Source organism: Gekko japonicus, unplaced genomic scaffold (assembly GCF_001447785.1).
Source record: "Gekko japonicus isolate JY-2015 unplaced genomic scaffold, Gekko_japonicus_V1.1 scaffold643, whole genome shotgun sequence".
NCBI lineage: Eukaryota > Metazoa > Chordata > Lepidosauria > Squamata > Gekkonidae > Gekko > Gekko japonicus.
Genome location: NW_015164201.1, coordinates 588 through 13,492, shown reverse-complemented (window position 1 = coordinate 13,492; position 12,905 = coordinate 588). Strand labels below are relative to the sequence as shown.

The 12,905-nt window shown below is 43.1% G+C and overlaps 1 protein-coding gene across 1 annotated transcript; it reads right to left on the bottom strand.

Moving 5' to 3' along the window:
• Nucleotides 1-4,194: 4,194 nt before the first annotated feature.
• On the bottom strand, nt 4,195-11,395 carry VMA21 (VMA21 vacuolar H+-ATPase homolog (S. cerevisiae)). Its single transcript, XM_015408387.1, has 3 exons — nt 11,212-11,395; nt 8,265-8,374; nt 4,195-7,061 (listed from the first exon to the last, which is right to left on the bottom strand). Exons 1-3 carry the CDS (start codon nt 11,262-11,264, stop codon nt 6,919-6,921), a joined length of 306 nt encoding a protein of 101 aa, XP_015263873.1. The 5' UTR covers nt 11,265-11,395; the 3' UTR covers nt 4,195-6,918.
• Between the last annotated feature and the right edge of the window lie 1,510 nt (nt 11,396-12,905).

Here is a 12,905-nt window from a genome sequence, read left to right as displayed (position 1 = left end):
CTTCTTGGTGCTTGGGGGGGTCAACAGTGGGAGGGCTTCTACTGCCCTGGCCCCACTGCTGGACCTCCTGATGGCACCTAGTATTTTTGGCCACTGTGTGACAGTGTTGGACTGGATGGGCCTTTGGCCTGATCCAACATTGGCGTCTCTTATGTTCTTATGTTAAATCTGGCACTCTAAACAAACATACCACAACAAAAACACAAACATGATTACTGTGATTTTTAAAAAAATAATGGCTAAACAAAGCTATTCTGCTATACTGAGCTTATGAGTATTATCAACATTCCATAAAGAGCAGTCTTATGGCTAGTGGGACCCCACTATTCACCTCCCTCCATCGTGAGAACTGCCTGTTTAGTCCTACTCTCTGCTTCCTCCTGTTTAACAAACTTTACGTCCATAAAATGACTCACCCATGACTGCTAAACTTATTCAGTGTCCTTGGTGAAGCACTTTGTCAAAAGCCTTTTGGAAGTCCAAGTGCAGCATGTATTCCATATTGCCTTTACCTGGATGCTTGTTAACTTGCTCAAAGAACTCCGAGAGGTTGGAGAGACACGACTTTCCTTTGCAGAAGCTGTGTGGATTTTCCCTCATCAGGCTTTGCTCCTCGATGTGCTTAACAATTCTGGCTTTAATACATTTGCAGTAATTTACCTGGAACAAATTTTAGGCTAATTGGCCTGTAATTTCCTAGATCCCCCTCCGGAACCATTTTTGAAAACTTAGAACAGATAAAAGGAAACACTTGTTCACCCAAAGAGTAATTGACATGTGGAATTCACTGCTGCAGGAAGTGGTGGCAGCTACAAGCATAGACAACTTCAAGAGGGGACTGGATAAATGTATGGCGCAGAGGTTCATCAGTGGCTATTAACTACAAGGTATAGATGAAAGGCTGTCTGAGGTAGTGATGCTCTGTATTCTTGGTGCTTGGGGGGGGGGGGCACCGTGGGAGGGCTTCTAAAGTTCTTGCCTTTTTGGTAGACCTCCTGATGGCACCTGGGTTTTGGCCACTGTGTGTTGGACTGGATGGGCCATTGGCCTGATCCAGCATGGCTTTTATTTTGTGCTTATGATGACATTTGCTAGTTTTCTAGTCATCCAGCACAAGAGGTCAATTTTAACAAAAAGCTACGTGTACTTGTTAGTAGATCAACCGTTTTGCATTTAAGGACTTTTTCGGCCCTGCTACCCAAACACTTTTCAACTGCAGTTGCCAGGGACTGAACCTTAGACCTCTGAAATCCAAAGAACACGCTGTACCACTGTGTGCTTCCCTTTAGTTAGAATACGGAGGACCTGCACTAGAAACCCAACTTTGGCTCCCTCTAGTGGTTGAGACATCACCAAGCACTACAGGGATTTCCAAACCTTCAAAGCCATGAGTTGTTAACTTGCTAAATGCTGTTCCTGTGCTGCGGTTGCACAGAATGCAAAGTGCCCTGTGTGTATGTGCTTTGAGTAGAACTTTATAACTGAGTTTATGACACATATTAATTCCCCCCCCCCCCAGGGAGAGCTTACTTTAGGCTGAGCTGTGAGGTTTTCCATTGTTCTTTTGCCGCTGCACTACGGAAATAAAGGTCACTGCTCTCTATCTATGACGTCTCCCGCCAGATCCGCCGTCTAATGAGTATCACCCTTGAAACTATGGCTGCTACCTCTTTCTGCTTCAGCTAATAGCCGCCAAGCACGCTCAGGAGAACGGTCAGGTACTTCAGACAGCCTTTCTGTTCAGATCCCCATAAAAGCTCCTCCATTCCCATTCAAAACACAGGAAGGGGAGGAGGGGTGTAGATTATAAACTGAGTACAACTGGTAGCAGAAAAGGAAGAAAAAAACACCACAGTGAGGAAGCCACATTATAAAAAGCCATTCCAAAGAGACAGAACAGGTTTTCATGGGTGGCTTTTTGAGATACAATGGCTATGAAAATGGAGGTAGCTCATAATTTGATAGTCAGCTTGCACCACCCTGAAATCATATTAAAGCCTGTGCTTAAGAACATGACTGAGTTTGCCCACGTGAGTCAGAGACAGCAGGGGATGGGCTGTGGCTCACTGGTAGAGCATCTGCTTGGCATGCAGAAGGTCTGAGGTTCAATCCTCTGCATCTCCAGATAAAACAATTAGATAGAAGGTGATGTGAAAGACACATACCTGAGACCCTGGACAGCTGCTGCCAGCCTGGGTAGGTAATACTGACTTTGATGGTGCAATGCTTTGATTCGGTATAAGGCGGCTTCATGCATTCACTGCTGCCTTAATATAACACACAGCTGCTGGTTTCCCAATACAAGAAGGCATTTCCACTGGTCTTGTGGCCCTCTCTCACGGAAACACCACTGGGCAGATGTGGTCAACCTGCCATGCTTCACTCCATGGTCAAGCTCTTTCAGGGTCAGGGGAGGGTGGATAAACATGACCTTCCTGCCTGTGGTATGCTGTGAGCTTATGTCTAGAATGTGCTCCAGTGCTGTCCACTATTTTAACATGGAAGAGACTCCCATCACACAAAACCAACTTAGCTTTTATTATTTATTTGGTGTAGTGGTTAAGTGCGTTAACTCTAATCTGGGAGAACCGGGTTTTATTCCCCACTCCTCCACTTGCACCTGCTGGATGACCTTGGGCAAGCCATAACTCTGTCACAGCTGTCCTCTCAAGGACAGTTCTGGAAAGAGCTCTCTCAGCCCTACCTACCTCACAGGGTGTCTGTTGTGGGGAGGTGAAGGGAAAGGAGATTGTAAGCCACTCTGAGACACCTTTGGGTAGTGGAGGGAGGGGTATAAATCCAACCTCTTATTATTTACTTTAGTTATATCCTGCGTTCCTCCCCCAAGGGGACCCAAAGCGACTTACATCGTTCTCCTCTCCTCCATTTTATCCTCACAACAGCCCTGTGAGGTGGGCTAGGCTGAGAGTGTGAGACTGGCTCCAGGTCCCCCAGAGAATTTCCATGGCACAAGTAGGGATTCGAACCCGGGTCTCCCAGATATTAGTCCTACACTCTTAACCACTATACTAGACTGATGTGGGGATGTATGAGCATTTGTGGAGGCCTCTCTGCTCACTCTCCTTTCAATCAACAAGAAGGCAGCAGTCCTGTCACAGAGGTGCCTCCAAAGGGTGTGTGTGTGTCTAATAACACCCACATACTTCAGAGACTATCGCTTCCTACATAAGCCTGCTCAGGTACATTGAAAAAGAGGCGCTTTGGAGAGGGAACAAAGGACACTTGATTGCCCAACACCTCCCACTGTTGTTCTCATTAGTTCATTCCAGGTTTAGTATGGTTTTTGATCTCTCTAATTTGTTGTATTTTCAGTTGTGGTCTATTGTAAGTGGTTATGGGATGGTTTAGAAAAGGGTTACAGAGAGGAAACACGGGGCATCAAGAAATACTGAACATTCATCATGTTTAGCCATCTCATGCCTCACTTTTACTGACAGTCTTTAAATAAAGCCCAAAATTATTGAAGCAGGAAAGAAGTTCAAAGGGTGTGTTTCAAATTATTTACTCTCCTGTCCTTTCAGTGACAAGTAACATGAGATACAGCTCTGGGCCTCTGACACAAGCAAAACCCTTAAGGTATATATCAGGGTTCTTCCAGGTGGTTGGAAGCACGTTTTGATACTTGCTGCACGCGCACACACACACAAAACCAGAAAGGAAGCATTAGTCAACCCCATTATTCAAGCAGCTAAGGAAAAAATACAGCACATTTGACCTGATGACTATTGCTGATACTCAGTTCTGTGCATTCCAACATATATATGGAGATTAAAAAAAAGGCAAAGGTTCCCTTGCTCGAAAGCCAGTCGAGTCCGACTCTAGGGTTGCGGTGCTCATCTCCGTTTCAAAGCCGAAGAGCCAGCGCTGACCACGGAAATGTCTTCGGACATGTGGCCGGCCTGACTAAACACCAAGGCGCACGGAACGCTGTTACCTTCCCACTAAAGTGGTACCTATTTATCTACTTGCAATTTCTTGCTTTCGAACTGCTGGGTTGGCAGGAGCTGGAACTAGAGACGGGAGCTCACTCCGTCATGCAGCACACTTACGTCTCGAACTGCTGAATTACCGACCTTCCAGAGCCTGCAGTTCAGCGTCTTAACCACTTGAGCCACCGAAGCTCCTTTGGAGCTTTATTTATTTATTTATTTATTTACTTGGAGAAGTGGCCTATAAATTCAAATATAAAATGTATTTTAAAAATACTTGCAGAAGCCGTGAATGTTTACCTTTTGTGGTGGACAGAGACTGAGCTGGAGCCTTCTCAGTGGTGGCACCATGTTTACAGAACTCTGCCTTTGAGGTTTTCTGCATTTCTTTTCTCTGTATACAGGCACCCCAAGTGAAAACTTTTTGTTTATCGTCATTTGATTTAGTGCGTTTTGACTGTGACTTTGCCTTCCCTCTGCATTGTTTAACCCTTTTCAGCTGTCTTCTGACTTTATGACTGCTGATACAGATTTACAGTTTTGAGATTGAAACGATGGTGTGTACCTTGACAATTACGTTTTAAATTTGTCTTGATTTTAATGCATTTTGTGATGCTGCTTTAGTGTATGTTAAAGCCGCCTTGAATGTTAAAGAGGTGTGCTAAGATTTAAATATTTTAAATGAATAATGTAAAAATATAAATGAAATGGTTCTGGACACCAGCAATTGCTCAACTCTAATTAAAAATATCACATACAAGGTTTGTTTACAATGATGGAGGTGGGGGAAGGAGATGGCCCACATATTCTCCTTAGCACCTGAAATCCTGGTCTGGAAAAAAGAGCTCTGGCAGCAATAAGGAAAGAGTCACTGCAAACACCAGTCACATGATTAAAACATTGTCTCAAGACACCATGCTAGCTATAAATGTTACATCATGTCTCCATTGCAGGCAGTTCTTCTTTGAAGGAAATGAATTTTGGTGTCTAGTGTTTAATGCAAATATATAACTAACAGAGAACTTATGATACCCATTTACCCCTTAACTAATATAGGAGAAACTCAACTGGATATTATAATAGCATGAATAATGCATCCATTACAGCATGTTGATTTACAAGCAATGACACAGAAACCAAAAGATAAGAGCATAAGGACCATACCAATGGTCTATCTAGTCCAGTACACCTTCTAAAACTGTGGCCTACCAGAAGCGCCTAGAAAGCCAACGCTTCCCTGTTGCCCCAAGTCACTGGTCTGCAGAGGTATACTGCCACTGAACATGGAGGTCCAATGAAGTAACCATGGCTAAAACCCATTGATGGGCCTATCATCCATGAATTTAAATCAACGGCCAGCACTACAACCCGTGGCATTAAATTTCGCAAGTTAATTACACAAGAATGAAGAGTTCAATATCTGCATTTACTTGGTCCCAATTACTTTATACCATATGATATTGGATTTAAAAGATGGTGTTCACTTTACAGTCTTACAGAATAAGCTTGCAGTTCGAAATGACTACAAGTCCATTTGCATCAAATGTAGGAAAGTGACAGAAAAATTGGCCTTTAATAGTATTCAGGAAGCTGCCAGTTAATTTAGCCTAAATGAAAGATCTGTTCTTACCTAACACCTCACAATGACTACAGAAACAGGGTACAATTCTACCAGCCACTGCAGCTTTGGCCATTTCTACTGGACTTGGAAGGAGAGCTTTGCACAATGAAATAAGCAATGGCTTTGGAACAGAAGGGCCTACTGGATAACACCCTAGTCCCATCATGGGAAGTGAAGAAGAGGCCTTCATCCCAGTGCCACAATCAACTACACTAAGAGCCAGCAGAGTGAAAATACCTGTAAACACTATCACTCTGTTTGCTCAATTCCAGGATCCAATGGTATCTACCTGTTTTTTTGGACCCACTGTCTGATGTACTTTCTCCATGAATTCAAGAGCTGCAGAAGCACGAGTGTCTAATATTATTTAGAAGCAGCAAGAGACTAACGTCTGGGCCTGCAAAACAGACAGGAAACACTGCTGTGCTGCTGAGGAGCAGACCACTTTTCATTCAAGCTGCTGAACAAGGTGATAATGGAAAACAATATTACTGCTATGCTGACATTAAAAAGAGCAGGTGAAGAGTGTCAACACAAAACAAGCACATCTGTTCAAAGCATGTTGTTGGTCTCAGCATCCAACATACACTTGTGGATCTGGAATACCGTCATCAAAGTCAATGTTATTCTTAAACAATCAACCATGTCTTGAGAGACTAAATGTCAGATGGAGAAACATTTTAAAGTGCCCCATCATTCTTGGAAACAAACAGGAACCATTGCATTTGACAAGCTCTGTCCTTTAGATGGCAGGATATCTGATGCTCAGAACTGCCACACAGAAACATATTATAAACAGATGGGATTTATGACTTTGTGGATTCTTAAACTGATGGACAGAACACACAACGTCATCACTTTCCTTTCAGGAAAGGAATGGAAAGAGTAATGTCAGTCAAGGCTCTTGTAGTTCATGCTACACCTAAAACAAAAAAGGAAAGAAATCTATGTCACGTTCATCCATTTGCAATCCAGAATCTATTACTGGAAACATCTGAAATTATCAGCCCACCAGTTTCATTTTATGAATTGTCCAGATGTGGATCCAGAAGTCGTTCTCGGCAGCTTAATGGAAAGACAACCAAACAAATCCACTGAAATCCATTTGTAGGAACAAAAACGAACATTCCTTCTGACTTACTCCATGACTCTTCTTGCCAACAGGCAACTCCTGCATTTGATGAATTCACAGCTACTGTTAGGCAAAGCAGCAAATATTGTACCACTCACAAAAGTGAGACTTCTTGAAATTTAGTCCTTAACCTCTACACATCTTTACAATGTACTCTTTAAGGCTGCACTCCACCTGCCAAGTGTTCTCTTACATGACAGCATGCCATGCTGACTTCAGTCCTGCTTGCCTTCACGCCACTGCCGTGAGCCTTCGTTCCATGCAACGTAGACAAAAAGGGCAAGCACAAAGTGAACAGCAACCACAGCAACTATAGCAGCATAAAAATAGCTGTCTCTGTTGGACATTCCCAGGGTGCCTGAAACAGACAGGCAAAAATTGACATCAATGAGGATTGAGTAAAATACTGGTACAGTGTTAAGGCCCAAGTCACCTTTTCAGAGACAAAGGGCTATTCAATGAACTCGCTTATTTTTACATTTATTTTAGTGCTTTTTCATTCCACCCTTCCTCCAACAAGCCCAGGATTGTGTACACTGCTCTCCTTTCCTCTACTTTACCCTCACCACATCCCTGTGAAGCTGGTTAGGCTGAGACAGAGTGACTGGGCCAAGGTCAACCAGCAAACTTCATGGCAGAGGAGGGATTTGAACCTGGGTCTTCCAGATCCTAGGTCAACACTGCAGCTTCTCCGTCATGGCAAAGAGGCAATTGAGACCTGTGGCATGGCATCTGCCCCCCTCTATCTTACAGGTACCTTCAAAACCTGAGCATGCTTAAAGCTGGGAGCCAAAGGGTGAGAGTGAAAGGGTTCTTCGCTCTTAGCATGGGGCTCGCAGCCTTGCTAGCTGAGTGTGTCTTTAAGAGACCAGAACATCATCAACTTGGTCCAGCCGGCAACGAGACTTTACTGTCTGAACAGTGTCAAGGGAAGGAAATTTTTTTACCATCTAACATGGCTACCGTTCTGGAATTTGTTCTCTAAAGAACATTTTTTGAGATCATCCTTTAAAAAGAAATTCTGTATTCTTTCTTGCTATTTTCCCTGCCTATTTAAACTGCTTTTTGGGGGGCGTTTTTAAGTGTAGTTTTGCATTTTCTGTAAACCACAGAAAGGCACAGTAAAAAGGCCTAAATAAATATCTGATGAAGTGACCCCAAGCCCATGAAAGCTTATACTACAATAAATTTATTAGTCTTTATTGTGCCACAGCACTTCTCTTTTGTTTTAAATTCAGTCACATTCATAGATTTCTCATACTCACTTCAGCCAATTTGGAAAGTTAGTATAGAGTTCCTCTTTACAAAACATACATTCAGGAAGTTGGATCGCCTGAAAGTTCAGTTCTTTTCTTATGAGAGAACACATTCATTCCTTTTAACTATGCTGATGATTTAACAAATCCTTCTCTTTTGTTATTTTGCAAAAATATTTACCATAATGACTGGTACAATTCAGACCAAGTTATAAAAATGCATGGCTAGTACATGCCGTTGTAATAAAGTTATTGTGAATCACCCAGTTCCTTTAATGCAGCGAGTTCCTTAAAAAGATAATTACCTTCAAATACATACACCTTAGATGAGAAATAAAGTCCAATGGGCAGCAAAATCATTAATGTTGTGAAGAAGAGTAGTGTCCTTAGAGTGGCTGCTAATGAACCTTCAGTTCTGCAAGGAGTAAATCACACAGAGAAAATAAGTAATCAACAGAACATTCCATAACAATTGTACAAGTCATCAATGGGTTATTTCAAAGATAACCTAAAGCTTTTCTTTTACTTGTGACTTTTGAAAAAAAGCCCTAGAAAATGCTAGTGATCAGCTCAGCACCAGAAATCATATCTGACAGGAATAATACCTGATGGACAGTGTCTTTATTGAATAAAAAATTAAGCTAATGCACATAGTACGACTACGAGACAAATATAAAATGTGGTTTAATTTAATGAACACGGAGTAACTCTTTGAAAAGTTATGCAACGTTACAAAGAGGATCACATTTACCCTAATATTATATTCCAGGTAGATATTAGAACCAGAATTGCTTAGTTACACACTGCAAAAATGAACATAACCAAACAACTCTCTATGGGTCAATTACTGGTTAATATAATTACTTCTTTGCCAATATATTTAAGACTTGATCATTTGTGTTTTAATGAGGATACATTTTAACACAAAAAAACCCCCTTAAGTACATAAGAAGAACATAAGAGTAGCCATGTTAGATCAGGCCAATGGACTACATAGTCCAACACCCTGTGTCACACGGTGGCAAAAACCCAGGTGTCATCAAGAGGTCTACCAGTGGGGCCGGAACACCAGAAGCCTTCCCACTACTGCCCCCCAAGCACCAAGAATACAGAGAATCACTGCCCTGGATAGTTTTCTACATTGTGGCTAATAGCCACTGATGGACCTCCGCTCCACATGTTTATGCAATCCCCTCTTGAAGCTGTCTATGCTTTTATCCTCCACCACTTCCCCTGGCAGTAAATTCCATGTGTTAATTACTTTTTGGTGAAGACAGAAACATTTCCTTTTATTTGTTCTAAGCCTAAGGCTCATTAATTTCATGGAGTGCTCATGAGTTCTTGTATTGCGAGAAAGGAAAAAAGTACTTGTTTCTCTACCTGCTCGTACTTTTTTCTCTACCTGCTCTATCCCTATCCCATGCATAATTTTATAAACTTCTATGATGTTACCCCTTAATTGTTCTTTCTCCAAGCTAAAAAACCTTAACCTCTTTAACCTTTCTTCATAGGGAAGGTGTTCCGTCCTTTAAACGTTTTAATTGCCCTTTTTTGCACCTTTTCCAATGCTATAATATCTTCTTTGAGGTACAGTGACCAGAATGGTACACAGTATTCCAAATGAGGCCACACCATAGGTTTATACGTGGGCATTACAATACTGGCTGATTTATTTTCAATCCCTTTCCTAATACTTCCCCGCATAGTATTTGGCTTTACAGATAATGTTAATCTCTTAAGACAAAAGAAGCCACAATGATTGTATCATGATCACACAATATAACTATCCCAACTCAGAAATCCTTGTGTGCTGCACATACAGATATCTTGAATGGCAGAGACACATTCATTAACTGCAACTGAGGGACCAAGCTGCATGTATAAAGCCATATTTTTGCAGTTCAGCTCCTTATACCAAAATGAACAGGAAAATCATTTTGAGGACATGCATACTGGAGAGCTTGCACCTGCTACAAACTGCAGGAACAGGCCAATTACAGACAACTTGAACACAGAGTTTTGTTGATTATGAACTTACTGAGATTGTATGCAGGAACAACAGACTTATTTTGGTTTTCAGTTACTTCAGTTTGTATGACATTTGTTAACCACTACAATACTAACATTAGGAGGCACACTTTTTACAGAGAAAAATCCTTTAAAACTAGGTAGGCCAGTTATAACATACCTACACAGGTTTCTACTGGCTGCTATGTGCTTTGTTTAGATATTTATACCAAAATAAAATAACCTAGTTAAGCCTGAATTTCAAAAACTGCAGGACTCAACCAGTACTTTTAAGACAGTAAAAACTGGTCCATGTTGGTAGCTCTCTACTTTCACATGGAACTGAAGGACAAACACTGTTTGCTCCTTAGTATCTAAACAACACCTTGAAGAGCTCTAGCTCAACAAACTCTCCCACCTCATCAATATTCATTTATTTTGGTGGCAACAAAGTTAATTTGCACCAGTTTTATATCTGAGGCTCAAACAATATATGGCACCTATTTAAAGCCAAAGCTGGATCTAATTTTTCTGAAGAGTCAAGGAAAGTTTTACTCTTCCCATACCTGCCACTTCCTTCCCCATAGCCCACTCACCCCTTACTTTCAGTATGAAAAAAAAATTGACATTGGCAGAGAGACTGCAGGGAAGGAAGCTCAGAGCCAGGGGGTGGAGGTGGAGAGAGAAGAGCAACGGCTTGGGCACTTTCGTCTCAAAAATCACCCTCACACTGGTATGTGATCGGGACCAGTGTTCCCTTTAAGCTGAGTTAGTGTGAGCTAGCTCACAGTTTTTTAGACTCTGGCTCACACATTTTTGTCTTAGCTCAGGAAGGATGGCTCCAGAACAAACTAATTTATGCAGCAGCCAAATCTCCTGCTCACAGCTTTAATGCCAATAGCTCACAAAGTTGAATTTTTGCTCACAGGGCTCCATAGCTTAGAGGGAACATTGGTCGGGACAGTCCCGGATTTAAACAGAACACTCTGCAGCTCTCACAATATTTTCAATCCGGTCGACTTCAGACACGCAGCAGAACCGAAGCTCTCCCTCCCCCCCATACACACACGCGCCTAAAGCTTTGTCACTTCAGACTGCAAGGGGAAGGTGGTACAATGAAATGGCAATGCTACATACACACTCACAAGCACCGTTGCACATTAAAACCGGAAAGATCAGAGCTGTCCCTGCCAAGCGAGCCACCTATGTGTAGGGAGGCTGCACACGACCCCGGCCCCCCCTTACCGAGGCTCAGGCGGGGCGAGCGCGTTCAGCGCCGTTTTATCGTATCGCTCCATAACGGCCACGAGACAAAACGATTCTCCTTCGAACTCCTACAAGGAGAATGGGGGGAAAGGGGAAGAGAAACTAACTAAATCTACTCTTCCGGTCAGCTGACAATACTCCCTCCCGGCCTTCGTGGGGTCACTGTCATCATGTGACGCAGGCTGAACGGAAAGGCCGGTCAGCTGACAATACTCCCTCCCGGCCTCCGTGGGGTCACTGTCATGTGACGCAGGCTGAACGGAAAGGAGAGTCTCGCTGTCTGAAATTCCTAGACGGACCCAAAAACGCATCTTGACGTTTCATCAGTGAAGCCGGCATGTTCAGGCCGAAGCAGCGAAATTCACACTCGTCCAGGCTCCTCCCTGTTCCTTCTACACAAACGTGTTATTTAGCCTATTTTCTGTCTTGCAACTTGGCGGAAAACATTTCTGAGGGTTGAATATAAACAAAAGGTGCATGGATGAAGTGAATTAGGCAGCCAGAGGAAATTCAGTGCTTTTAGATGTGTATTATGTCGTCTTCTGTAGGCGTGAGTAGATCCCACAGGTTGTTGGATATTGCAGGACTATAATCGGTCAAGGATATTGCAGGTCTATAATCAGGTTGTTGGATATTGCAGGACTACAATCGGTCAAAGAATAAGGACATGTGGGTCCTGCCTGTGACACTGATATTCGGCATTATACACAAGATGACTCACAAGAAAGTTTTACAGTGTAAATATGCGTATATGGCTCTAGCTATTTTGAAAGGCAAAAAAGAGGACATATTTCCCAACTGACTACTTCAAACAAGTGATCACAATGTCACATTTCATTCTAAACACCCCTACTATTTAAACTGTGATAATTGCTACTAATTAGTGTGGTAGAAGCCCCCTTAATAAGGACCCCCTCCCTTCAAAGGCCCTGCCCCTTGCCGGCAGACCACACCGAGGCAAAATGATCAGAGAAGGATTTTATTTCTCTGCAGAGAAATTTACACTGAAGAGCCCCCAAGATAGCATTACAAAATCTTAAATACCTGTTAGATTGATACAGTCATGTAATAACCCAACCTATTAATTAATATTGATAGTGTTATTCTGATGTATCTAAATCAATGCCCCTCAGATGATTTCCCCATGTTAATTAAATTTTTAGATGTCTATACTTGGGGAATGGGAGGGCTTCTAGTGTCCTGGCCCCACTGATGTACCTCCTGACCTGATTTGTTGTTGTTCAGTCGCACAGTCGAGTCTGACTCTTCGCGACCCCATGGACCAGATCCTGCCAGGCCCTCCTGTCTTCCGCCGTCCTCTGAAGTTTGCACTGCTCAAATAGTCCTTTCTCTGCCTGAGACCTTGGACATCTGTTTCCCATTAATTCCTCGCGAGGGGTTGTTTCTGCTCCTGCAGGGCTGGGTAAATCTCTACGTCGGCTGGCGCCGCCAGTCTCCGGTTCACGGAGAAACGTTCCCTGGCCTCCCTCAGCCCCGGGGCGGCGCGCATGAATTCCTCGTGCCAAAATCCGCCCCTCGTTGCTGGCACTGACTCTCACCCTCTCTCTCTAGCATGCTCTCTTTAGTCCCCCCCTACGCCCCCCCCCCCCTTGCCGGCATGCTGATGCTCTGCAGGAAGGTCTGGTGCTTCAAGGACTGAGCCCGCCACCGCT